Genomic DNA, 26852 nt, shown 5'->3' with positions numbered 1-26852 from the left:
ACGGGATACTTCATGCACTGGTGGAAACGTCAGTTTTTGGAGGAAAAATGATGCTTGTCCATCATGTGTGTTTCAGACTTGTTCTTTTAGCACTGACATGCTGTACTGCGAACGAGGCTTTCAAGAAAGAAGTCCTTTGAGTTGCCAGTTGGAGTAAGGAGAGACCTAGTAATTACAGGTGGATTTCTCAGTGTTTCATTCTTCCTGCTCCCTCTGCCTGCTGATATGAAACTGGATTTGTCCAAAGTTCCCAATAGCATCTCCAACTGTACCTTCCTTTTGTTTTTTACTTACTGCGTTTCTAGGCTGTGGCATGCACTTCTGCATAGGTAAGAAGGTACCCTGGGTCTTCGCTAATTTGATGTATTGTTGTGCTTGGTATCTGCTTAGAAAATACAGTTAAGTTTGCCCTTTGATTAAGGCTTTTGGGTTAAGTTCTCAGTTACTAGGAATTCATGGCAGCTGGAAATCTGTTTTCAACCCACTTTCCTTTATCCCATTTAGCTCATGCCAAACTGTCCGTTCTTGTCTGTGGCATGCAGCTAAACACAGGAGTCAGTCCCTTAACAGCGTTAAACCAGACCAGCTTAATTAGCGTGGCTGTCTACTGCCTCGTTCAGGGATTTCGTGGAGGACTGCAGAGTTGCTTTTGCTTTCCGGAAGAGTTAACGAATGTAACTGGTACCTGAAGGAAATGTCCAAGGGAAAGTGGTTGCTGTAGGGAGCTTTCCCTCTTTAATTAATGACGGAAAGGGGAAGGAAGAGCAGCAGCACTGCCTAGTGGAGATAATTCTTGTCTCAGATGAGTGTTTTGGGGACTGGTATGGCTAACTAGCCCTTTAAGGACAAATGAGTTAATCTCCTCCTGCCTAGGTTTCTCCTACCAGGTAGCTAGAGTAGTGCTGATCTGCTTTATAAAATGCTCAAAGGACCATGAGTACAAGGTGTGATGCAGCATGATGATTTTGTCTGTTGTTGGCTGTTTTATTATTACATTCAAAGAAAAAGTGCACTGGGAGTCGCCCCAAAGACGCAGGCTAGCAAACAGTCATGCCATGCAGTACCATGGAAGAATGATCGTATCTTTCTAATATTTTCTGGTATTTCAGGAGTTGCATGTTTCCTGCATTTGTATTTCTGTTTATTTTAGTCTCCAGCAGGGACCAAGCACACAGACAATTAAGTTCCGGATACGACTGTGGTTTCATTTTTAAGAGTAGCCAGCACCGCACGGCGCAGCTTCCCTCTTGCGTGCTCTGCCTGCCTCGCGCTGCCCTGCATGGGAGCCTGCAGCTTCGGCGCAGGACGCTCCGAGCCTGGGGGTCCGTCCCTTCTACCCATAAATTTCATCGTGCTTGCTGTGAGGAGATCTTGGAAGAGCTTCTGGAGAATTACTAGAGGAAAGAATAGTAAGTTTGGGAAAAGGGACTTTTTGGGGTGCTTTTTAAATTTTTTTTTTTTTTTTTTTAACCTGTAAGACTTTTTGTGTCCACGTGGATTGTTCTTGCTAAGACGACATCTCTTCTGATGCTGATGAGCAAAAATGGCTCTTGAAAGGTCTGGTACTAAACAAGGAAGTAAAAGTAAGTTTTAAACTGGGCATGCAATACATATTCTCTTTTTTATTTTTTAATTCGGGTTTTCTGAAGGCAGAAATTACTATTAACATTAACATTCCCACTTGGTTTTTGTTCCCTGCTTTTGTGTGATCTATTTAGACAACTGTTCCTAGAAAATGTGTTTGAGCTAATGCGGAGTAGGGCTTTTGTCTTTTCAAACAGGAAATAAAACGGTTGAAACAATTTGGTAACGTCGGTAAGTGCCTTGTGCATATTCTCCAGCTAGTTTGTATGCCAGAGACCACTGGTAGCTCATTAATGCTTTATATCATATATCAGGGATATCTGGGAGCCAGACTGTGTGAAGACTCATGGAGGAAAAGTGAGCTGATCTGACCCAACTAGAGAATTAGTTGTTTTATCAGTAGTTGTGGCGTTGCAATGTTGTGCAGTAGTCTAGCTCTTGGCCTAAGAAAAATTCACTTGTTGGCTGCCTCAGCAGGTGGCACAGGAGAAATAAAACACCTCTTGACTTTAAAACAGACAAGCCTGTACATCTATGACGTTCTCGGAGAATGAAGGACCACATTATGCCATTTTGTTTGAATAGTCAGTAATTAAACCTCAATTTTATTTAAAAATGTCATCATGAAATGCCTCTACAATCAGTATTCAAGCAGTTGTCTCCTACAATGATCTCTTCTCCAAGTACTGATAAATATCGCGTGCAGGAGGATGGAGGCTGGAACAAACAGCATGTCAGTCACAGCTCTGAATAGCAAATTTGAACGATGGGCTGCAGAGGCTGGCTGCAGCAAACATGGAAGCTTGCGTGTGAGAACCCAGTCTTCCACCCCTTCCTGTTTCTCATTAAACAGCTAACCCCAAGAAGTTGTCCAAAGCCAGTCATGTTGCATTTTATGTTGTTCCTGCAGTATGTTATTCTTTGAAAGGCTGCTGTCTAGGACCAAGCCTCACAGAAATGCAGTTTGCAACATGAAGGATTGCTTGTGAATGCTAATTATGACTAATAAGCAATGAGTCTCTTAAATGCTAAGGAACGGCAGTTCTCAGGCTCTGAAATGGCTGTGGGAAATCAATGTCGTTAAATATGAGGTGAAACGTGAGGTGAAACACATGGAGGAAAAAACAATACCGGCTCTCCAGATAAATGATGGGCACTGAGCGGAGCGTTGCTATTTAGCAATAAGATCTTGGGGATATAATAGATAGTTCCATTAAGATGTCAGCTCAATGGCCAGCAGTGATCAAAAAAGCAAACAGCGTTAGGAATTGGGAGAAGAGGAATGCAGGACAACGCAGCAAACGCTGTGGTGCACCTCCCTAAATCTGTGCAGGTCTGGTTCCCAGCGCTTCAAAAGGGATGCGGTAGCGCTGGAGAGAGTTCAGAAAAGGGCGACCGGGATGATTAAAGGTACTACAGAGTGGTTCCCCTCTGAAGGACGACCAAGATGTAGGCTGTGCTTCCTCAGTTTCCGAAAGAGATGACTGTTGAGGGTGTAGGATAGTAATACAGCGGTAACATGGAGTAGTAACGCAGTGCCGTGAAGAACGTGAATCCGTTGGTCTCCTTTGTGCTGTGGGTAGTGGGGAGCTTCAGGGGAAGCTGGCAGGTGGCAGGTCAGAGCAAGCCACAGGAGGTGGTGCTTCACGCAAGGAAAAGCCACGCTTTTCGGCTCCTCACTGCTGTATGGTGGGAGATACGCGTATTCAAGGGGTAAATGGGAAGTTCATGGGAAGTAAATGTGTTGACAGCTTCTAATTACCAGGACCCCAGTTTTGATTTAGGAAGGCTGAGCTGCAGGCTGTTGAAGTGTTGTAGGGAAGTATCTGTATACACTTGCTCTGTTTATGGTTTCCCCCCCCGCCAAGCTTCTGCTTTTGGGTGCTGTAAGGGACTGGATACTATGCAAGCTAGTTTTACCCAGTATAACAATTTTAACACTCTGACTGAGTAGGATACACAGGACTGAGGCCTTAGGGGGTATAACTTAGGCTATTGCAAATTCTTAATTTCGGGCCTTTTCTTACAGGCTTCCAAATTTTAATGAGTGGCTTCTGATGTTTGGGTTCCTTGGCCAAACAGAGACCAAGGATGCAGCAGGCAGTACACATCACTTTGATGTGTAAATAGTCAAAGGAAGTAAGAGATACACAAGTTGAGTATTGCAGCAAAGCTGAGTTAGTGTAAGTTGTGGTTTACACAGTCTGTTACAGAAGACTTATAAGCAGGACTTCCCAAGGCATAAAAGCTGTCAGAAACCTAGTTTAAAAGTAAGTTGTCCTTAGGTTGCTCTGTATTAATTAACTTTTCTCTCCTGGTTAATTTTATCTGGTCAGTCTTATCTCAGATAGTTCAGTTGTTCCTCAGGCATTAAATGACTCAATTTCTCCTATCTTATTTTACCAAGCACCTTTCTAGAGAGAGCATTCAGATTTGCAGCCACCATAATGAAACTAATTCTCTCATGACCCTTCCCCCTAGTGGCTTGCTGGGAATTTTGTACTTGTTTGTTGTAACTTGTTTTACCAGACCAATGTGCAAAAGCATCCAATCGCTATTTTCTACCAATATTCTTGGCTTGGCAAAATCCATGTTAAAGTACATGTTCATAATGCACTCTGACTGGAGCCTTTAGTAAATATGCGAGAGCGAGCCTGCAGAGCGGCACCATGGTGTTTGGTGTATAAAGCTATCAAAGAGAGAAATGTCACTTTGGAGGTGTCTCTGTGGGCAGCGTGCAACAGCACTTGCAGCATCTCTCTTGCTCTACTGTGCTTGTAGGGCTGGGTCACCATAGCACCTCACTTCAGGCACCTGCAGTAGCAGCTGAGACTGTCTTTCTGGTAACAGAATGAAGGAGGTAACTGAAAAATGCAAGCCAGGGCAAGACCCTTGTTTAAATGCTCTGGATTGCTCTTTAAAAGTGCCTGTCCATGTCCACTGATTACAGAGGAGGCCTTGAGAGACAGGGATCCTAAACAGACATCTCAGGTAGACAGTAGGAGTCCTCTCCTGTGTGAACCTCCAATGTGGGGCATCTTGCTTTCTGTTAAAAAAGAACAAAAAGAGTCAGCCTCCCCCCTCCTGCAGTGGCCCTGCAGCACTGAACTTCAGAGAGAGGAGAGAGCATTTCCCATCCACAAGCAGGTAGCACTCCCAATTAGAGAGCAGAGCAGCAGTCCATCGCGCTGGGTGCCCTGTCTCCAGCAGCAGCTGGGATGTGATGATTCAGAGGAGTGTACAAAGTCTTCCTGGTCATCGTATCGTTGTCTTCTCTGCTCTGGCTTTCATAGATTTTAGGACTGTTGGGAAAGATGAGATCTGTTACTCATGCTGGTACAGATGCTGCCATGACACAAACCATACGTTGCCATGATTGTCCAGGGCTCAGAGCCGTGATCCTTCTGTAGTTCCCTTCACCTCTGCAGGCAACCATTTATTTGTACAGTTGCAGTATATAACTCTGATTTCTTGCTCTTAAATCAATATACATTTGATTTCATAAAGAACCATCCTACTTCTTGCATCATAATACAGTTTGTAAAAGAGACTATTCAGATTCTACTATCTGTAATTTTTTTATTGACTTTTAGTTTTTGCCAAGCTAAAGCATTCTCATTCTCTTAGTCTTGTGGACTTGACTGAAAAACCTTTACACGAACATGAAGACTGCAAAAGCAAGCACTTAAAACTGAACATTTCCTACCATGTAAGCTGCCTATAGAGCCTGACTCTGTTTTTTGTGTTGTCTGTGTAGGCAGCATGGCACAGCCTTACATACCCATGGTTAAAAAATCAGGCTCGTCTCCGCTTGCACTGTGCTTTGAGCTGTGGCTTCTAGAAGAGTGGGAGATACATTGCCAGCCTCTTATTTATAGATAGTTGCTGTTAATAGAGATGAACTTCAGCTGTGTGTTTGGTAGGACAGTGCGTATGGATGGCTATGCAGCCTCTCCACCCAGCTCCAACAACCCCATTCCTTTCTCTGACTTCTGCTGTCCTCCAACACGACTCCTAGCTCTTTTGGAAAACCTCGCCCATAGTTTTGTGTTTGTTGACGAGGTATTTTCACCTCTGTATTGTGTATTGTCATTCTGCTTTCATTTGAGGACATCTGGGTTGGGAAGGAAGGTCGTTCTCCAATCTGTGTTTAAAAGAAAAAAAAATCTTTGAGAAACCATGGAACTTAATATAACATGAAGATGGGATTGTCTATCCAGAAACGTGTCATTGTCCCACAGCTATACTGGCTGGTCTAATAAAGGAAACTGCTTATATTTATAAGCTTAACCAGTAATTTAACTACTGTATTCTTGATTTAATGCTTCTTAAGTATTGGTCATTTTTATAGCAGATATCCATTGATACCTAGGAACCAAAAGTTTTTTCATTTCATTTGAAATAGGATTTTACTAATCTAATTCAGATGAAACAGAATTAGATGGAATTAAAGCAAGTTTTAGTACTTCAGGGATTTTTTCCTATATTTTGATGATTAACAGAAAAAAGGAAAGTTCTTTTTAACTTTTTCTTTACACACATTTAAGTACATTTTCAGATTTCTTTTTTAAAAAGCAGTCCACCAGTCATGAAATAGTAACTGAAAAAAACCCCTTCAGTTTGTTTGTTTTCTTCTTAGCACTGATTTTGATCTTTACATGCCTTTACTCATGTTCCTTTTCCACCCTTTTTTTTTTTAACCAGTTTACAAGGAGTGAGAGAAGGCAATGGATCCAGACTTTTTAAATGTGTTTACACAGCCTGCTGCACTTGATCAGTTCCTATCCGAGAATGCCATTGCTCAGGGTATGTACTTCATGAACCAGGACAGAAAAAAGTGCAAGGAATGACCTGAAGAACTAAGCGAACTAAGCAGTACAAATGAATCATATATTTTTCAGCAGTGGTCCCATGGTTTTATCAGCAGTAAGTAAGCTCTGTGTGTGTAATTTGGCTGCTGACTCTCTAGAAGCAGATCATGAAGAAGCAACAAAAATTCTAGCTGATTCTTTAACTGAAATTTGAATTTCACACATAAGGATCTGGCCAAGTTTGTTTTCCTCTTTCCAGAATTGTCTGTCTAGATCTTACTGATTCGAATTACATTGAAACATAATTTCCAACAGCAGTCTTTATAGTCTAATATACCATTTTCTCGTTCATAAAGAATCAGTTAAAATATAAAATGACAGTGTTTCTACATATGGCAATTAGTGATGTTGGGTAATGTTAAACTGACAGCAGATTTTACAGCAAACTTGCATTAGTCATATCTGATAATTGTAGTGCTGATATCTGATAATTGTAATGTAATCTGATAGTTGTTTGCTTCCTTTCATAGGTGAGAAGAAGAAACTCATAAAACCGACCTCAAGCAACAGTCCCAAATTGGAAGAATTAAAACTGGTACCATTTCTTTTACAACCTCAAGTTGTTTTAACCTGTTGTGTTAATGCTCAGCCCTGTAAATTACCCAGCTCTTTGGCCCCGGTCCCCCACTGTCTACGGGTGGGGATGAGCTCTGCTTTTGGCACTTGGGCTCCACACAAGTAAACCAGAGCTTTTGCTTAAGCACAGTGCCACAGTGGCTGGGGTTGTACAGGACCAAGCTTCAAATGCCTGCATCACCCGAGAGTGGTCACTGCCGTGTGTAAAGTGGAGCGTAGATTTAAAAACCGAGTTTTTTCTTGTATGACATCTCTCCTAACCTGGGACATGAGTCACATCAGAAGTACCCGGTTGCTACTTCATTTGTAATAGCAAAGGGAATCCATCTGGAACAGAAGACCATGATTGAAAGCAAACTCACATCAGCATTTGCTGTGGCTAAAGAGAGATGTTCAGCTACATGCAAGTTTGCTGTCCTCATCCCATGCTAACAAGTTTTAGGATTGCTGTGCTGATTTGCAAGTCTTCTGTCTTGTCTTCTACCTCCTGTCTGCCAGCCACCAGTGGCAGCTGGCTCGGCTGCGATGCAGCCTGCCAAGGATAGCATAGAGCAGAGGGAGAAGGGGTGAAGTAAGTCACCACTGGAAGTCAGGAGAAAAGCTTTCAAGTTGTTGCGTGGTACGTTGTCTGCTTGAGGTAACTGTGAAGGATGAATCCTATTTCATGGGGAAGTACTGCATTTCCAAGTAATTTTGAAAATCTCCCCTGTGCATTCAATCACCGTGTTTCTCTAATGGCACAGCCCAGGGGAAGGCTAGCATACTGAAATCTCCTGGAAGAAAAGTGGCGTGTCTCTTTTGAGACCAGCACTTCTTGCGTTACAGAGGTACTAAAATTGTTATAAATATTCTGAAAACCAGCTTAGGCTACATGCTGATGTGTGTATTATATGGCATTCATAAATCCATAAATATGTGTTTTTCTATATTACGTTTTCTTAAACCTTTGTGCACATTTGATCAAAAAGATTTAATTTTTGTGTCAGGCTTTCATAACGTTTTTATACAAAAGAGAAGATCTGAAAGGTGGTGCTGCAAAATGCAATTATGTTGTCTACAGAGACACTGAATTTGTTCTTTCCAGACTGCCAAAAATGAAGAGCTTTCCTCAGTTTATGAAGATTTCTGTGAGCTTCCGTGCTTAATCCATTGCCTGTCAGAGACTCTTGAAACAATATTCTTCACTGCCTGATTTCTTTTCTTTGGATGATGAGGAGGTGGAAATTGGGTCCCAAGGGAGGCAATCCTCCGGGTGCCCATCGGTGCCACGGATTGCCTTCTTGATCGAAAGAGTTCATAGCTCCTCTAGAGAAGAGATTGGGGTGGAGAGGGGGACAGGGACGTATCTTCAAGGGAAGAAAAAGGGAAGCAAAGAAACTCACTTGGGAGAAAGACTCTGTTCCACTGTGTTTTCATTTTGAGGTGGCTTTGGGGAACTAGGGAATGTGAAACGGCTCGCTGTAGTTACTATAAATACCGAACTGCGTGTAAAATAGAAGATGGTTGCATTTGGAAGCCAGAAGCAAACTTCTTTAAGTATTCCTTTTCTCCTTTCCCTATTTGTTCATTTTTAGACACAAGACTCTGCTCTGCAGCTGAGTGGGGCCCCCACAACTGGACTGAAAGCAGAGTTGTGTGAGTTGTAGGCTGTGGAGGTGGCTGTTCAGAGCTGAGATAGCAAACGAGGGAGCTCATAGATCTGTACTCAGCAGTACTTTCTGCTTTTCTGACCTCCATCTGGTCGTGCCGTTAGTTTGAGGTGGCACTCTATCCCTCGCATATCTAAAGAATCGCTAGGTCTTAAGCTGAAAGCATTAGCTGAGGAGCACAGGTTTCTGCTCTAGAAAATTATTGTTAATTCTTAGCTGAGGAAGTGAGTATATTACAAACACTTTGACAGCTTCTCAGTTCAGGCAAGTGCCAGAGCCAGGCATTTTTGTTTCTTGTGCGGTTTCAAGCATCTCAGAGATTTTTTTTTTTTTTTTTTTTTTTTTTTTAATTCAAACTGCTTTTCACATTTTTGTTAATGTTGGCTAACATAAAGGGATCTGCTATGAATTTTCTCTTCTGTTTACAGTGAGTGAGAAGGATATTCTCCCCACAGCAAACCCCAGACACTCACTTGTAGCAATAATAGCAATACGAGCAATACCCATCCCTCTTTCGAGAGGTTCTCATTAACAGCCAGCTGGGGCTACTGCTCTTCAGTTCTGCTTCAGCAGTTCATCTTCCCTTTTCATTAATATATGTGGATAAAACACATGCTTGGGGAAACGCTGCAGAGGTCTTTTGGTCTCCTCTGTAGGAGCTCAGTGCTCAAGGAAAGGGCTGCAGGGCCCAAGGGATGTAACTGGGAACGTGGTTCCTTTCCAGCTGTAGCCTGCCCTTGGCTTCCTGGCCAACGTCCCCTTGCAAAGGCAGGAAGCATATTGGAAAGGGCGATGGAAGGACTGCGATGTAAGAAAGCGGATAAACAAAATGCTTCCTTCCCCCCACCCCAAATGGTATTTGCAGACAGATTAGTATAAAATTGCAGAAAGAAAAAGAAAACAAAAACAGGAGAGGAAGGGGAGGAGTGCTAGTAACATGGATGACTACAAGAAACAGCCAAAAGAATGAGTGAAGCCTCTTTTCTTAGAAACTTTTGTCAGACAGTTGAATTTCTATGTGAATTCTCTGATGTCTAATAAAGGCAGGGCTTGGGAAGTGTACTCTGCAGCCTTTTCCCTGATGGAAGTGGGAATAGGGTCTGTCTCTCCACCTGTGTAACTATTTCTACAAAATTTGTAGGAATATGACTTGTGAGACATCTGTCTCACTTGAAAATTTGCCCCAAATTGGCCAATGATGAGCCCTGTATTATTAGGGAGAACTAACTGATACGTAACTTCCCTTTAAAAAAACAACCAGAAAGCACAAAGGAAGTGGAGGTTGAAAGCAAACCAAGATGTGAGATAAGGGACTAAAGAGAAAGGTGAAATACAATATAGCACTGAGTGCTATACTGTCTAAGCAACAAAAATATAATTGTCAGCTGCTTTGTTTTCCTCCTCAGTTATTGATTGACTGGATTAACACAACTCTGAAAGAGGAACACATAGTAGTCAAAAGTCTGGAAGAAGATCTGTATGATGGGCTGGTACTTCATCATCTTTTGGGTAAGCTGCTGCTTTGAGTTTAGCTCGCAAACACATCATGGAGGAACTTCCAGATCAAAGAATAAACCTCGCAAATCGCAGTAGCAGTGATCTGCTGGAGTTTCGCTTCTCACTAACGGAAAAGGGCATTGTGAATCATCTGACATAACTGTAATTCTGAACAAATGCCTGATGATCCGCTACTGTTTTTATTTAATTATTTTTCTTCTACGAAAGTCTTTTTAGCTGCTAGTTAACATAATAAAAAGGTTAACTTCGAAGTGTGAAATTATAGTGCCTCTGAAGGGAAGGAGGGCTTCATAAGCCAGGAGCACAAAGGTGGCTTGTGAAGCTACCAGAAACATTGGATGGAATCAGCACTATAATTTATATGTTTTCCTGCTTTTTAAAAAAAAAAAAAAAAAAAAAAAAAAAAAAAGTTCTAGATCTAAAGCACTGAGCTGAAACTGATGAAAATCTGAGAGGTTCTCTACACTACCAGGTGCTTGTATAAACATATAACCTCTTGGAACAGCCTGTTGGTCCATTTCTATTTCTCCATCTCTCCTGCCCCTACTTTGTTTTTCTGTCCCCTTTTACTCTCTTTGGGGGATGTCTTTCAAATAGTATCTCCTTTTCACCAAGGCTGAGGACAGCAGCGTGAATAGGATTGCCTTATTTTCACAGTTTACTTGCCTGAGTAATGAGCTGGGATTTCTTCTATATGTATGTGAGTCAATATCACCTCTGTGCACTGTCTACAGGAAAGATTCACTCATTTGATTCCTGTAGCTTCTAGTAGGAAAAGGAGGAACGTGGAGTGCTAGGGCTGGGGCATGATGCTGCAAGGAATGACTGGAGTCCTCTCCCTTTTACAGAGCTTCACTGATTTTACTGAGGCTTTCAGAGAACGTAGGAGTTTAAAAAGGCACACAGCTGTGGGATGTGGGTCTGTGGAAGCTATTTAAGTGGTATTGAATGTTTAAAACAAGACTTTGTGTGCTTTGCTGTCATTTTATGTTTCTGATTTATTTTTATTTTTTTCCTATGGTGGTGTTAAAACACATCCTTCTCCTTCATATGGACTCTCTGTCAAAGAAAACCTAGGATCTCTCAAGCTGGATGTTGACAAGATCGCATTAACGGAAAAAAAACAGCGACAGAAACTCTCTGTGATTCTGGATGCTGTGGCTAAGTGTTTGCAACTGGAAGAAAGTCAGCTGAAATGGAGTGTGGAATGTAGGTGCAGAAGTGAAATTGGAGAAAATTATCCATCATGGGGCTTCCTCTGCTATAAGGCTGCTGTGAGGCAAAGGGGTGCCAGAACAGTAATTAAAAAACCTGTTTTCAATTACTAGGGGAATCACAAGTGAGACATGGATATCTGACCCTGACTGGGTCATGCAAGCTGCATCCTCTAAGCGTGTGGCTTATTGACCACTTAACAGCCCTCAGCATCTGTGTGTATGTCTCACAAAAAGGACTTTTAGGGTGTGGGATTGCTGAATTGTGATATTATATAAACCCCAGTCTGATGTCCCACCTGTGTTATGGCCCTCCATGACTCTGGGATCCTTTGCACAGGGAAAATTTAGGATATTAGAATGAGATTTACTTGTTTTGCACACTAAACATTGTTTTCTTTCTTTACATGAAACAGCTATCTTGAGAAAGGACTTACTGAGCACAGTGCATCTTCTGGTTGCAATAGCCAAGCACTTCCAACCTGACCTGGCCATGCCTCCAAATGTTCAAGTAGAAACAATCACCATTGAGGTAATCATAGTTTTAATATTTCTTACAGTACATACTAGAGACCTTTCACAAGACTTAGTTTGGTTAGAATTGGGGAGAAATGCGTGTGCAGATGTGAAAGAGATACTTGCATTTTCTGTGAACCATGCCTTTTAATTTCTGAGTTTGCTGGACTAGACTATCATTTTGGGCTCAGTTCAGATGCTGTTTCTTTAAAAGGGTAGAAATACTATGCTGTTTTTTCTCCTTGATCCAAAAAAGGAATGGTCCAAACTGAAAACAGCTGTTGATCTCTGTAAAGAAGAAAAAGAAGAAATTCTGCTGTTACTGTCTCTAAGTGCTTTAAAATAGAAGCCTGCACTCGTAAATTGTGACACTAGTTTAATGCTGAGGATTTATTTTGTTAGAGGAAGGGATTTTTTGCTCCCCCTCCATTAGGGTCACATATTGGTGGTTTTTTTCTACAAACTGAGATCTACATGCTTCCTTCCTCTATTTTGTTTCTTACAGTCAACTCTGGGACTTTAGGAGAACATCAAATATCCAACAGTTTGGGATATAATTGCAGAAATTAGCACCGCTGTGCTACAGTTTTAACAGAGGGGTTGCAATTCAGTGGTGTTGGGAGCCCAGCACACGGCCTGTATGGCATGACCTAGTGCTCTCCCTCTTTGAGGGATCATAACTGGAACTGAAACGAAGCATGCCCTTGAGCTATGCATGTCACTTCAGGAGGTTTAAAAGTGTCCTGGAGGGACAGCTTCTTCTGGGGCCTGGTTCTGCAGAGGCAGCCGTTATGGCCCCATCCCAGCCGAGCACTTCAGCAGAGGAGTGGTGGTCCCTCTGGTATCCGGTGGGAGTCCAAATTGCGCATTGCTGCCCACAGACAGATGCTCCTGTCGTGTCGGTCTCATCAGTGACAACCCAGAATCTGAGTAAAGCAGCCCTCCATCCAGTGCCTTATGGGAGCTGCCTAAAAGGGGAGAGTGGCAAACACCAAAGACTTCTCTGTGAGAAGAGATGTTTGCCAGGTGCCTGAATAAAGCAGCAGGCGTGCCCGTCCTCTCCTGTCTCTTCAGACTGTCAGTTGGGTTGAAGCACTGGTTTTTTGATGCTATGTGGAGTACTAAGATCTATATAGAGGAGAAAAAGTACAAGGACTTAAGCAAAGATCCCAAGTGGCTTCAGAAATAGTAACAATTCCCAACCTAAGTCTAATCAACCTACCAAACCTCAGTCCTCTGCATGGAGGATTCATCAATGGGTGGCAGGCCATCTCGTGAGGTTGTTGTAAGGCAGAGGTGACCACCTCCAGTGCTGTAAAACTGAAGAGTCCTTAATGCAGTGAGGTGTGCAAGGAAATCCCTGCCTGCCCAAAGCAGCTTGATGCATTCATCAGGTCTCCAGGCGAACGTGCCAGCCTCTGAACTTCACCAGCTGAGGGACCACGTGCTTCTCCTTTAGCATCCTCTGATGCGAAGTAGGTAATTTCTGGTTGAAGAGTAAAAAGAGCAGAAGGGAGCAGCAGCCTCTCAAAGCGCCTGTACGAATTGTACTGGACTTCTTGACTAAATGCCCTCTGGTAATCATTTAAGGTGGCGAACAGTTCATGAAAGCCTCATTAATGCTTTCAGATTTTTTTTTTGTAACAAAACCAAAAATATTTATTGTCTTTTTAACAGAACACCTCCAGAGGATTAAAGACAGCAAGTGCGGTGGAATGTATCACAGAAAACAAGTAAGAGGGGATATATCTGGTTTTCACACTGTCAATCAGAAAGGAAATATTGTGGGTGTTTTCCCCCTTAGAAAAAATAGCTGGGATCATGATGATGACAAAAAGTGTAAACCCAGGCATGCATATGCATGTGAACTGTTTCTCTGTTTTCTGCCCCCACCCCCCTTTTTTTTTTTGTCTTTTTTTCCCCCTTCTCCAGATTGGGTATTATGGTATAATACCCTTCTGCTTTATTCTTTATATAAACTTCTCTAAAATAATATGTATGACTATTTCTGAGGTTTAGTGCTTGTCATTGCTGTGGAATATAATAACAAATATAATAATGAAAATCCAGTGCTGTAAATTTACCTGTCCCAGACTAGACTGGAAATTTTGTAAAGCCATAGTGGTTTAAATCTCCTATTAACTTATTGCTCTTGTGTCATTAAATAAAGAGAAAGGAGGCAGTTCTTCAGTTTGAGCTTGCTGAATGTGAGGTGCTGTCATTATTAAAGGAGTTAAGTAGTAGGATACCATTTGTAAACTGAGAAAATATGGACATCATCCCAGGCACTAGAAACAGATTTTCCTACTATCATCTTTTATATGCTAGAACATCTTCAAATTCTAATATCATGAGCAGCTTATTGGAAGAGGATATTATGGATTGTGCTTATAAAATAAATGTTCATCTGTCTGTGGGCCAGTTAAAATCTCATATAATTTCAAGAGCCTATACAGATATCCAGTGTACTTGAAAATGTCTGTTGGAAAGTTACTCTGACATAAAGTTAAGGGCACTTTGTACTGTATCTCCTGCTTTACAAGACAGCTGATGGCTCAGATAAGCTTTACTTATGAATAAGATTAGTTCTGCTGAATGCTTTTTCTAATACTTTTTTTTTTATTGTACTTTTAGAGGGAATTTAGAAGCACAGTCAAGTAAGTACTGGCATTGCCAAGTTCAGTGTTTCGCTATTATGTGCTGTTATACACCACATTCTGATCCATTTTTACCTCATGATAAAATCAGTATGCTGCCACTAGAGTTAATGAAGATCCGTGGATTTTCCCTAGTGTTTTTCTCCAAATGTTTTCGGTTAATGTGTGTTCATATCAACACAATATAGTTTGGAAATTGGGTGTTTGCTTTGCCCGTGGACTACAGGTAACAAACGGGAGGTGAGAGAAGAAATGATACAGTCGGTTGATAACCCAACAGAGAAGGCCTGGCTGGGGGACAAAGTATGTCTTGGATTTACGCATCGACCTCATTCACTGTTGGAACTATTTATGAGTATAATGGCTTGAGAACTGGGCTTCTTGGTGCTACCAGTGTCAATGTAGTTTCCAGTTTGCAAACAAGATTTTGAACTCTACTGGTGCTCGATTACAGACGGCAGCTCAGTAAAACCAATGTCCCCTGAGATTTTTACCCTTGGGGCTTTTGGGGGCTGGGAAACACTTGAGGTGAAAAACGTCCACGTGTGCAGAGCCTGCAGAAGGTGTGGGTACTGCTCAGGCTTCAGTGTGAGCTGCCCTTCCTTGCTGCGAAGGAGCATGTTGCTTCCCTAATGAATCATGGCAACCGTTTTAATTCTCTGCTGCCCTTTATGTTAGCATTTTCATCCTTTGCAGAGGTGCAAACTCTATCATGTTTATCACTTATTCCACTGAGTGGCCTCCAGTGTGGGCTGAAATTGTGAAAAAAAAACCAACCCTGTAATTAGGTGCTTCTTCCAGTGGGCTGATTCTGCTGGAAAGAGAAATCTGCCATTCACTCTTCAAAATGCTGCCTCTGTCTATTTTTAACACAGCTTGCTTAACAAAGAGAGAAATCCCAAAGCGTGGCTCCAGAAGAGGGCTCTCTAGTTTGCAAGACTGTTGCAGGTTTCAGACTGTTGCTCAGTGATTTGTTTGATGGATTCACCTATTCCCCGCCATTGCTCCTGCAGCAAACCCCTAACCAGGAGAACGGAGAAACCCAAGGAAACCCTTTTGTAGCGGAGGCTTCTCCGTCACTGGCTTTTGGAAGGAATCTTCCTTAAGCAAAGCTGCCTTTGCTTTCCTGCACCTTAGAAACTGGTTCTCCATTTAGTTATGCTGCCAGAGTGCCCTTGATTTTTAAGGGTGTTTCAAATGCTTTGTTCATGCTTCAACCAGAGCAGTCTTGTGGCCGGGTTACCATGAGGAGGTGTGTCCTGCTTTCGCTAAACCTGGGCAGAAGATGGAGGTGAGGGTGGGCGTTCACAGGGACTTCGATGAATCTCATTTCCTTTGAAATCTTTAAACGCGTGCTAGTTCTCTGGAGCAGCGCTGCTGGCACCGGCTCGGTGCCTGCCTTTAAACTGGATGGCGGCGCTGGTCATTTTTGAGGTCCGTGAATTTTGAGAGGAAGGGCAGTGTCTCCACACCCAATATCTAGTTTGTGGTTTTTTGAAGGAAGGGGGTTGTTTTTCTGCAAACTTGATGTAATTGACGTTTCTGTTGGGGGAGAGCAGTAAAATGTATAGCTCTTCTTTTCTGCTTACGATATTTTATCCCAGAGGTTCAGGGTTAAAAAAACATAATTGAAAAGAGAGAAACTGTAGAGATGCGAAACTTAGCCATTGCGCAGACTGGTGGCAGCACAAATCTTGAGAACCTCTGCAGGTGAAAATTACAGAGCCGAATGAAATAAATTGTTTTCTCTGATGTAGTCAGGCTGAAGGGAAGCCTGTCACCCTGTCCTCTGATAAACACAAAAGCAGGATTTTTCCACATCTTCCTATGACTCTCTTCCTCCTTGACTTGTAAGGTGTGAACACCTTTCTCCTTCTGGAGCCACTTTAAACTTCTGATCTGACAGTTATTCCAAATAATACCAATTAATGTTGTTTTGATGCAGAAGATGATGCCTTTGATGAATTATTTAGCCGTGCTCCAGATAAACTGGACGCTGTAAAACAGGTAATTTACTTTTTTAATAGACATCAGCATTTGTAAGTTAAAACATAATTCATGACTTCACCGAAAAAAGTTACCTTTTCTTCCACCATCTCCTCCCCTTCTGTTTTCTTTAGGTATTTTTGCAATTTGTCAACCAGCATGTTGGAAAATTAGGATTAAATGTGAAAGACATCGAATCTCAGGTAGGCTGCTCTAAGCTGAATGTTAACCATGTTTTGTCAGCCGTTTGAGTGTTTCCTCTCACCATTAGGATTCCTCCTTTTTGTTGTAGTAATTTGAAACTTGGCAGCGTAATTATTTCTAGCTTCAGGTTAAGATATCGGGCTTCAGTCTCTGAAGTTTCTGAAGCTAGTAAGTAATGAAAAAAAATATAGCTTTTTATTGAATGCTGACCTTGTAATGCTACAGGGAGTAATTTTCGGAGTCTGCCCAACTCCTGTGGATGCTCTTTCTGTCGGGATGGAAATAAAGGTGTTCTGACAGTTCAGCGGAAAGCCAAGTTGATTGCTCGTGCTTAGTGATTTTTAATGTTGGATTTGCTTCACGGTAGGAAGGCCTGATTTTCATTATATTTCAAAGTCCCATCCTTTGAACGTCGAGCTTCATTAGAGTCCATGAAATTGCAAGAGAAGTGCTCGTTAGGCACCTCAGGATCACCTCCCTGAGCGCTGGTGAAGAGAGGCAGAACCGCACCTCCGCTGTCCTCCTGCGCTGCCAGTGCCTCTGGGGAGGGCGGAGAGTGGCTCGTGCAGAGCCAGGGAGCCGCAGCATCCTCCCCGTGCCTCTCCGGGGAGTGAGCAAGTGATGGGAAATGAGCTCGGGGACATCCCTCATGCCTTTTTCTTACCCTGCTTCTGCAGACGCGCACGCAATAACTGCGGGAGAAATCAGCCCACAGCTCTTGCTTTGCTCGTGCCTTTGCACTGCACCGAGGCATTCAAAACCTCGGTGCAATGGTGGTCCCTGTGATTTATGCCGCGCGGATGAAAAATGGAGCTGTGCTCTGGTGCTCTTTTGGGTTTTCCTGGTGGGAAACTGTGAGAAAGGAAGTTTTGCAACTGTTTTGTTGTAAATCTCAGGCACTAGGCACAATTTTCTTTTATTTATAGTTACGCATTTGTCACTTGTGGTCATCTGAAGTCTTTTCACATCTGGAATATTTTGTTTTAATAGCTGTCCTCTTACAAGGTTGTATTTTTACTAATACGAACTTGGGCGCCTTATGTAACTAAATACGACGTTCAGTGTAGAAGGGGTTGAGGGAGCTGAGTCATGCTGTCTGCTTGCCAGAGTATCATTTAAATTCCTTTATCGCTAGAATGGCCTTTATCGAAGTAGTTTACTAAAAGCCAACGTAATAAATAATATTCAGATCATTCTTCATCCAGTTTTCAGATGGAGTTATCTTACTTCTGTTAATTGGACAACTGGAGGGTTACTTTCTGAATTTAAGGGATTTCTTCCTGACTCCAGCCAGCACCACGGAGATGGTAGGTTGTTATTTAATTACTTAGCGCTTGAGGCTTCAAGTATCTTGTGTATTATTTCATGCTTCCGTATGTCAGTGAAGAGCTCTGCCTCTTGCTTTAACTGCTGCTGCTGCATGTGAAGTCATATGCATGCACAGTGTTTGCAGGATGGTGGCTTGGGACAGTGCAAATGCACGCGCTTGGTGCTGTGAAAATACCTTGGAACAGGTGGTGTCTTCTTCAAAATTATTATCTCGTGGGAGGCAAACTATTGTTACTTGCATTTGTTAGGCAGATGCATACTTCTGAAACCTTCCAGTGAAATACAGAGGCTCTGTGTGGCAGGGAACCGACATGCTATCTCCTACAAGTCTCTCCTGCAAACAACATTTTTAAGTGGATGACACCTCTTGCATAGCAGAACTGGATCCCTATAGGTTTCCTTACGCTGTCCTGGAAATATACCTCAATCAACACGTGAGCAGAACATTTTGAAGGTCCCCTCTGTGCTTAGGAACTCTTGAGAATTTACATCTTTTCCTCCCCTAAGGCAGGGAGCTGTAACCTACCCCGCCAGACTTGCTTGACTCCTTTTTCAACCTCTACCAGGCAGATTTCATCGGTGTTTTAAAAGAAAAAGGTGTCATCAGCCAGAATGTAGTTCGTGCTGGGCTGCTGGTGTAAATGCCGCCTCCGCAGATCTAGGATGTTGAAATGTTTTGAGATATTTGAGATATTTTCAAATTGTCTGTGGTGTGGGTAGAGAGTTTTCATCTGGGTCACTGAATAGCTCTGAACATAAAATCATAGAATCGTTAAGGTATTTTTCCTGGGTTATATTCAGTAGATCTCTGAAGGTGAAATGTGTCGGATCTTTTTTGCTTGAGAGCTGCCTGAGAAGGGAATCTCTCCTCTGGCGTGGTTTGCATTCCAGCTTCCCCACACAGAGGAGGCTTTCATCCGATTCCTGACCTCACCGCAGTTAATCTCCCTGGGCAGTATTTATTTGTAATTAAAATCTCAGAGGTCCTGTATTAATTAATAAATACTCCTGTGGAGCTTTTCATCAAAACATTTAAAAGCACAATTGTCAGAGACCTAGGTTCAAATTCTGTCAAAAATCATTGCTGTCAGTTGACAACTGTTAAAAGTATTAGGAAAATTCAGATTTTTTTTTTTATCTAAGATGATTCCAAACTGGAAAATATATTGTGAAGGGTTGAATCAAACAAATCAAAGCATTTCCTTTTCTTCCCTTTCTCCTCCTCCGCTCAGTTTTCAGAATTGTTTGCTGTGGTCCATTGACTTGGAAATAAATTTTTAACATTTCCAGTAACTTTATTCAGAGGAAGTCAATGAATATTTTTTTAATTTAAAATTTCATAGATAACTTTTTTCTTTTTACATCAGCCCTATTCAAGCCTCACAGACCTCTTTTAAGAAATGAGATACCCCTACATTTTAGGTACAAATCAGAGCTCAGACTTTCTAGCTCTTACCCTGCACATGCTGGTCACTGGCGTCAGAGAAGAATATAATGGGCTTGGGTACTGTTTCAGTACAATTCTCTACATCCTAGTAATTTCATTTTAGCAAAGTTACTTCCAAGTACTGGACTTATTGTTGAACAGTTTGCCAAAGTGGTATTTACTATTTGTTTCTCCTTTGGTGTTCATTACAAGATGAAAAGCAGGATGACAATATAACTAAAAATATCGAACGACCATAGTTCAACTGTCATTTGTACATAAAATACGTCTTTCAATTCCCCTGTGCTTTCTAACTCCCTGTCATTTTAGACGTTAATTGGTACAGTAAGGTATGAAAATGTAACCTTTGCTGAGATTTAAAACATGTCATTTGTGTTATAAAAGTGGTGACAACCACATGCACCGTTATGATGGATGCGGTGCCTTGACTTTCATTCAAGCTGAAAGCGTGAGGTTTGAAGGTGGTATGTACACCTCGTGAATCACAAGGAGAGGAAATTGGGATGGAAGCAGTGATAGTGAGGAAGAAACAATAGAAACGAAATATAAGAGGCAGGGAGGGCAAGAGCCTGTGTTAGAGGGACAGGAGGGGTGAGAAAAGTGGTAGCAGAAATGTGGGAGGTGACCTGCCTGCAAGAAGACAACACTGCACGTGGGTAGGTTTGTTGCAGGTTTTTTTGGTGTTTATTACCAAAAAATGAGGTTTACAGGTAACTGTAAAGAAAGTCCAGCTCTGGGCATTCATGTGTATAGAAAGGTGTGTATTCTGAGACAAAGAATATAATCACAAAATAGGCTGAAATTAGGGGTGAACTTTGTGTGGTCAGGAGATGAAGAAGAAGAAGGAGGGCCCTTGTGCTTATCAAAACGGTGTGAACTCAGTACTTTTGCCAAAACAAGCCCAGAGATGAAATACCCCAAATGTCCTGACCTCTGTCCAGTTGTAAATCCTAGAGAATTGTCCAGCTCTTTTGAGTCTGGAAGCGCGGCTGGATGAAACGACTTATTTTTCTAGGTTTCCTTTCTCTGGTAATTGTCAGTATTTCTGTCTGAAGATTTATTTTGAAATCTGCATGTTATCGTTCCTTGCAAATCTCATACGCATTACGGAGAGGGAAATGTATCCTTTTTACCTGTGCTGGTTCATTAGGAAAACATTTGATTTATTCATCCTGATCAGAAAATTGTGTAGAACTGTATAAGCTTAAGCTCTCTTGGCTGCTGACTATCAGAGGAAGAAAACAAGCCTGAATCCAAACTGTCAGTCTCCGTTACTTGTAAATCAGAGAACCAGGTAAAACATAAATCTATTGCATCACTTCAGAGCAGACAGTTGTTGCTTGGCTTATGCATGGAGGATGCCTGTGCTTATTGGCAGCACGGCAGCATCTGTGATGTGCCTCCTGAAGGATAAATTGCTCAGTAGCCTAAGGAATGTACAAAGAGACAATTTGAAGTTTGTTCAGGTCTTGTTACTTCGTTAGAGGAAGGGAGCTTGCTAATTACCAGCCAAGTAAACAACTGCCCTTGAGCTGTAAGAAGCTAGTAATGGGATGTTATATTACTTTAAAAAATCATTCATGACTACTGCATATGCATGTGATGCTGCTTTTATGTGGGGAAGGGAGAGAAAAACAAGTGAGGAAAAATCAGAAAAAAAACCCTTAGCCTTCATTCATAGACATGTGCTTAATTTCTCATGAGTAATATTAAGGATATCATCACTACTGTTATTGTGTATCGACATCTTTATATGTTAAAGCATAAACTTCTAGCTCACAAAAATAGCTGATTGGAAGATTTCCAATCTTCGTAATTCTGAGTGAAATATAGAGAACTTTTTCCTTATGTCGTTTTTGTTTGTTCCAAATGTGGTAAGCATATGGGCATTGTTAAAAAAATGGAAATAAATTCCATGCATCTATTAGATCCAGTGATGAATCTAGCCTGTTTTCCCTGTGGAAACATCCATTAACACAAGCCTTTCACATGTAGGGTCTATTTTTAAATGAATGGATTCTTCTGCCCACCTCATGGGATACGTTTAGTTGGAGATGGATCTTACATCTGATTTTATATGATAATTGGTAGAAATTCTGAAGAACACTCCATCAAAGCTAAGGAGATGAATATGAGTACATATTTATGAATCGGTATCTTACTTCAGCTACTAGAGAAATACTTTTTAAAGCCTCCTGGTCACTGCACCATTGGGTGGAAAATACTTTCTGTTTTATTGATCTCTCTCTCATCAACAGCTTCACAACGTTAACCTTGCATTGGACTTGCTGACAGATGGAGGTCTTCTGAATTTTTCTGTGAACTCTGAAGGTGAGTCATGGCATGCAAACTTGTCTGGAATAGAATTGCTAATATCCTGGCTTAGCAAAAGTTATGGTAAGTGAAGAAAGCAGGTTCTGCAGTGTGACACTGACACATTTCATTATATGGCTGCCCCATAGCTCCTCATTCAGAATGAATAATAACAAAGCTGAGAATTGTTTTGAACAATCTTTATTTCTATACTGAAAATGTTGCATTGTTGTAAGTTTAGTAACTTTAAACTAAACTTAAACTGTTTAGTAAGGCAGTATTTGTTAAAGATTTAAACCAGTGGCAGCTCCTAGGGAAATTACAGCATCTGAGCTAGAGGGAAAGCTATTTTCCTATGTCATAAAAGGTTTTAGTGCATTAAAACCAAACTTGTTTCATGTGGGAGGAGGACACCTTGCAGGATATGTCCTGAAAATCAGAAACACTGACCGCTCTACTCAAACCCAGAAGAGCTGTTGAGTCAGTCTCCTGAAAGTGAAATTCATGGGTTTTAAGTTGCTATTCTGCCTAGTTCAGACCTGGGAGCTGAATCTTGATCTCCTACATCGAAGTGAATGCTCTCATTGCTGAGTCAGTGTACATGCATGTTCCTCTCGCTTGCCCCACCACACACACACACAAAAAGTTTCCTTTGGATGAGTCCAATTTTCCAATTAAAAAAATGCTCCATAGAAAAATTTTTGACCAGCTCCTGGTGGGATGAGGGATGTGGCTACATTAATGGATGTTGCTGTGACTGCTTAGCCTGACCTCTTGCAGCACACGTAACCTCACCCCATCATTCCTCCATCAAGCTCAAGAGCTTGTTGTTGAATAAGGAAATCAAATCTTTATTAGAGAGCACTGTCTCCTTCCCCTGTTAGTTACTCATAAGCAAGTGGGCGCATGTGTTTAGTACGTAACCCATGGCATCTTGGAGAGGGAAGGACAGAATTTAGGACTTTGGTTTTTCTTTTGTATTCTTTTTCCACCAGCGCTTTGGTGATGTTGGCAGTTTGCATAACAGGCATGCACGAATTGTGGGCTTTTTGCCATATTGCATAGAGCTAGGAGTTTGGAAAGCTATTTATGTTAACTTTGAAAAGAGTAATCTGCATGAGCTCAGGTCTCCATGCCGAGATCCACCTTTTGTATGAAAGGAGTTAAACCCATGCTTGCTTTCCTTCCCTCTGGCTATTCTGCACTGCCTCAAATACAGAGTTGATCAGTATAAGAAATATTGGTGCCAACATCTGCAGGTCCTTTAGCTTCACTGGGAAAATCCTCAGCTAGTGATTGAATATAATATGATTTAGGGGTACTTATTACAGCTATGCTCTTTAGACTGTTCAAGGATCTCATTTACTAGTGTTTCATTGTTAGTCTTTCTCGCGGTGATTTACAGCACTGTAAGAAGAACAGTAAACCCTCTGAATCTGTGAGCCTTTTCCATTGCAATTATTAAATACAAGAGCAGTTTGTTTAGCCAAGAACACGGAAGCTGAAAACTAAATGAAAAAAAGAAAACAGCCAACAGCAGCAAAACATGATGGAAACATTACAACGAGAAAAATAGTGTCAGGTAATTCCCAACATGATTCTTGCCATAGAAGAATCATAAAAAACTGAAGTCCTATTAAATTATCTACCCTGTTCTCTGCTAGTGAAGAATTATTTCTTACTATGCATTATTTATCATGTCTTCCAGCAAGATAGTGCCGTGAAGGTCCCTTTTCCTTAAGTTCCTTTAATAAATAAATAATTTGCTACCTCTGTAGTTCCCGTGTTGCTTCTTGTTACGATTAGATTGTCTAAGTTCATGTTATAATTGGGGAAAGGTGGAAGATTGTCTTTGGCAGTTGCGGTCTCTTTCTATTCCAGGGATTGCTAATACTTCCCATCTGGTTTTGTTGTTTCTTGTGTATCCACAGATATTGTGAACGGAGATATGAAGACTACAATGCGGATTCTGTATTGCTTGTATTCCAAATACAAGACCAAAGAAACATGAAGAACAAGGCCAAGAGCTTGCTTTTTTTTTTTTTCTTCTTTTTTTTCCTTAGCATGTCATGGTCTGATTTTTGGATTCCCAGCTCTGTTTGCCACTGTTTATGTGCATGCACTTGTGTTTGACACTTTGCTGTATTAACATTATATATGCAAGTATGTATTCATGCAAGGTTTCACATATATTGCCTGAATAACTGTAAGTATGTGTGTGTCCAGGGCCAGCGTACCGTGTAATTCCGTGGCTGTAGCTCTTGCTCCAGGCCCGTCTCTTGTTCTCTCCGAGCCCCCCTAATGCTGCAAAGAAGTGCGATGTGCGCTTTTTCTGGACTGTGGATTCTTTGCTTCTGGAGATGAATTTGGAAGCTGTTAAGGCAACCTCCTCACTTCCCTGCTTCTGATTCACTCTGGAAACTAGAGAGGTGAAAGACTCGCCATGGCATCTCTGGGAAGATTGCAGACATGCTTGAAGCTCAAGTTCAAAACCTTCTTTACACAGGTGGCCAGCTGTTGTCACACAAGCGGATGTGGATTGGGCACCAAATGAATAGGTAGCTGAAATGCAATCTGAACTTATCAAGTGTTTGATAAAAGTTTCAACATTTGCCTGCTCGAATATGGAAAAGGGACCCAGAATAACATGTTGGCGTGAGACTCTGCAGTACCAGAGGGGTCTCCTGCACAGCTGTGGAAAGTTGCCCTTATTTCCTTGCTAAGCTAATGACAAACCGTGGCCAGCTCTGGCCTGTCGCAGCCCTAATGTAATGTCTGACTAGCGGGAATGCCGATTCCTGAGTCAAGCAGGTTATAGCAGTGACTAACACGACCGCGCTTTCTCTCTGGTAGGAGGTGGATAGATGCTGGCTTCCCTTGCAGCCAGTAGAAGTAGAGGCCATCATGGACGGGAGCAGTGAAACTCTCGGCTTCTGCCGCTTCTGACGGCGTACTCGTGCTGCGGGGACTCTCAAACCCCTCTGAGAGTCTCTTAGCTGAATTTGTCCAGCAGTCGTCCCCAGGCATTCCAGCAGCCCCCTCTGGATGCAGCGAGGCTAGCCACAATTTATGTTAGCTGTTATCCTTGGTCTTTCTTGGGGGGTCTTAAATCAGAATTCCTTCAAAACCTCCATCTACTCCGTTGACCGTAAAATTATGTCATGTTTACGTTGCATAAAGCAGGAGATCCAATTAAAATTTAAAAAAAAGATGTTTTGGTATTATTTTGGCTTCCATCTAAACTGATTTAATTTCCTGTCGTCAGTGACTCTGACATTTGATCTCTGATCTGATCCTCTATCTCTGTGTTAATGGGAAACCAAAGCTTTCCTAGTGCGAGTGCTGACATTTACAGATGAGAATTTGTTGTGTCTGGTTCTGGATCACACAGCCTAAGGAAGATCCTTAGATAGCAATGCTGATCAGTCTTCAAGTCCTGCCTTTGAAAATGGTAATACTGCACAGCTGCTGGATGAAAGAGTTCTGCAAACTGCCCTGGGCCTAATCCTTTTTGCACCAGTAATTACCTTGTTATGTTTTTACAGAGAAAAATCCAATGTGTGGTGCCAATAAGCTACAAGAAGATCAACTTGCTTCCCTAGCAAATTAGTTGTGTGTGCTGTTTTGAATGATTTAAGTCAAAAACACTTGTTTTTTCATGTGCAAGTCTCCATAGGTATCTTGCTTTATTCCTTAATGGGCTTCAGACAACTGACTGGGAGACCTCAGAAGTTTGTTCTTGCTTCACAGATCCCTGCCGCCGTTGCTGTAACATGGCAAGCGGATTGTAGAATAAATCATTACTGAGCAGACAAAACCAGGATGTGGCTTGTGGAGAGCAGGGGCGAGGGGGCAGGAGAGCATTTGGTGGTGATACGGTGGCAGCGTGGCCTTTTCCACCGAGGAAGCCAACCTGAATCTCTTCCCTGGTGCTGGTGACCAGAAGTCATTTCCAGCGCGTGACTTTAGGCATAACCTCGAGGCTATGAAAAAGTCAGTGGTGGGGGGATTAGCTGGTGCTGCCCTGGTCAGATGGTTATTGCTGCTCAAGGAAACAGTTGGATTTTTCTTTGCGTGTTCTGAGTTTTGTGGTCCACTCCTCCGGCTTAAGTAAATCCGGTGCTTGTACTTCTGCAGAGTCCTGGCAGGAGAAGTCTAGTTCTTGGTATTTAATAAATGAAAGGATCATATTCCCTTCCCAACACCAGCTTGCCTAAACCTGTTATGAACAAGTCATTCTTTTGAAAACATACAGCGGAAAAAATGACAGCTAATGTGCTTGAATCAAAAATATAACGAGACCAAAAATGAATGTTTTAATCTGTTTTTTATGCTGTAAGCCGATTTATAACACGCTTGATGTCTCTGAACACTTTGATAAAGAGCCTGTTTTTGATTCCTAATGCGCTGCAGAATTTTACTAATCCATCATACAGGCACCCACTCCATAAATTGGTGTGGAATATACAAGTGCACTATTTACATTTGAGATGTAGTCACAGACTTGGCATAGTTTTAATAGTAACTATAAAGTGACAGAGCTAAAAAGGATATTCTGACAGTATGAAACTGGGGAAAAAAGAAATACATATTATTGTTCTCAGATGTTACTTTTGCCTTACATCAAGATAACCTGTTTCCCTTTTCTCTTATAAATATAAGTAAATGAAAAACAAAGCCGCTTACTGTTTAAGCTGGCAAATTAGCTATGATATTTTGAATAAACTAAGCTCGCTCTATGTGAGCCTGTTCATTGACACATAATTAAGTTTACAATTTTCATGTTTAAATCCTAGGTAGTAAGCTGTTTGTGATGGAAAAGCGTGGTGGACTGTTAAGGTGGTGGGATTTTTTTTATTGTGCTGTGTAGCTAGGTATGGCAAGTTTAACTGCAATGACTGTTCAGTTTTCCAACAGAGTCATTGACTGACTGTGTCTTACTCTGTTTCCAAGGAAGAACACGCAGTCTGTTTATCTTCTAAACAACC

At 41.7% G+C, this 26852-nt stretch overlaps 1 protein-coding gene across 2 annotated transcripts; it reads left to right on the top strand.

Annotated features, from left to right (window-relative positions):
* Nucleotides 1–303: 303 nt before the first annotated feature.
* PARVG (parvin gamma) lies at nucleotides 304–26353 on the top strand. Of its 2 annotated transcripts, XR_014227940.1 has the most exons (15): nucleotides 304–329; nucleotides 1151–1409; nucleotides 6289–6390; nucleotides 6926–6990; nucleotides 10087–10189; nucleotides 11267–11407; nucleotides 11829–11944; nucleotides 13606–13661; nucleotides 14563–14585; nucleotides 16531–16592; nucleotides 16706–16774; nucleotides 17981–18082; nucleotides 21810–21882; nucleotides 23270–23446; nucleotides 23796–23883. XR_014227940.1 is itself a non-coding variant. In XM_082309706.1 (14 exons), exons 3-14 carry the CDS (start codon nucleotides 6312–6314, stop codon nucleotides 23873–23875), a joined length of 969 nt encoding a protein of 322 aa, XP_082165832.1. In that variant the 5' UTR covers nucleotides 304–329; nucleotides 1151–1409; nucleotides 6289–6311; the 3' UTR covers nucleotides 23876–26353. The 2 variants fall into 2 exon arrangements, 1 of the variants encoding a protein (XP_082165832.1); XM_082309706.1 differs by lacking the exon at nucleotides 23270–23446 and having other exon boundaries at nucleotides 23796–26353.
* The last annotated feature ends 499 nt before the right edge of the window (nucleotides 26354–26852 follow it).

This window comes from Platalea leucorodia (genome assembly GCF_965183815.1).
Source record: "Platalea leucorodia genome assembly, chromosome: 4".
Lineage (NCBI taxonomy): Eukaryota > Metazoa > Chordata > Aves > Pelecaniformes > Threskiornithidae > Platalea > Platalea leucorodia.
This window is presented reverse-complemented; position numbering and strand designations above follow the sequence as displayed.

Bases quoted from the DNA above. Each gene is read 5' to 3' on its own strand.
- PARVG (XM_082309706.1), top strand. From the start codon at position 6,312: ATGGATCCAGACTTTTTAAATGTGTTTACACAGCCTGCTGCACTTGAT. The intron at 16,775-17,980 runs GTAGGCTGCTCT...TTCTTCATCCAG, and splicing joins TGAAAGACATCGAATCTCAG to TTTTCAGATGGAGTTATCTT. The intron at 18,083-21,809 runs GTAGGTTGTTAT...TCTCATCAACAG, and splicing joins CAGCCAGCACCACGGAGATG to CTTCACAACGTTAACCTTGC.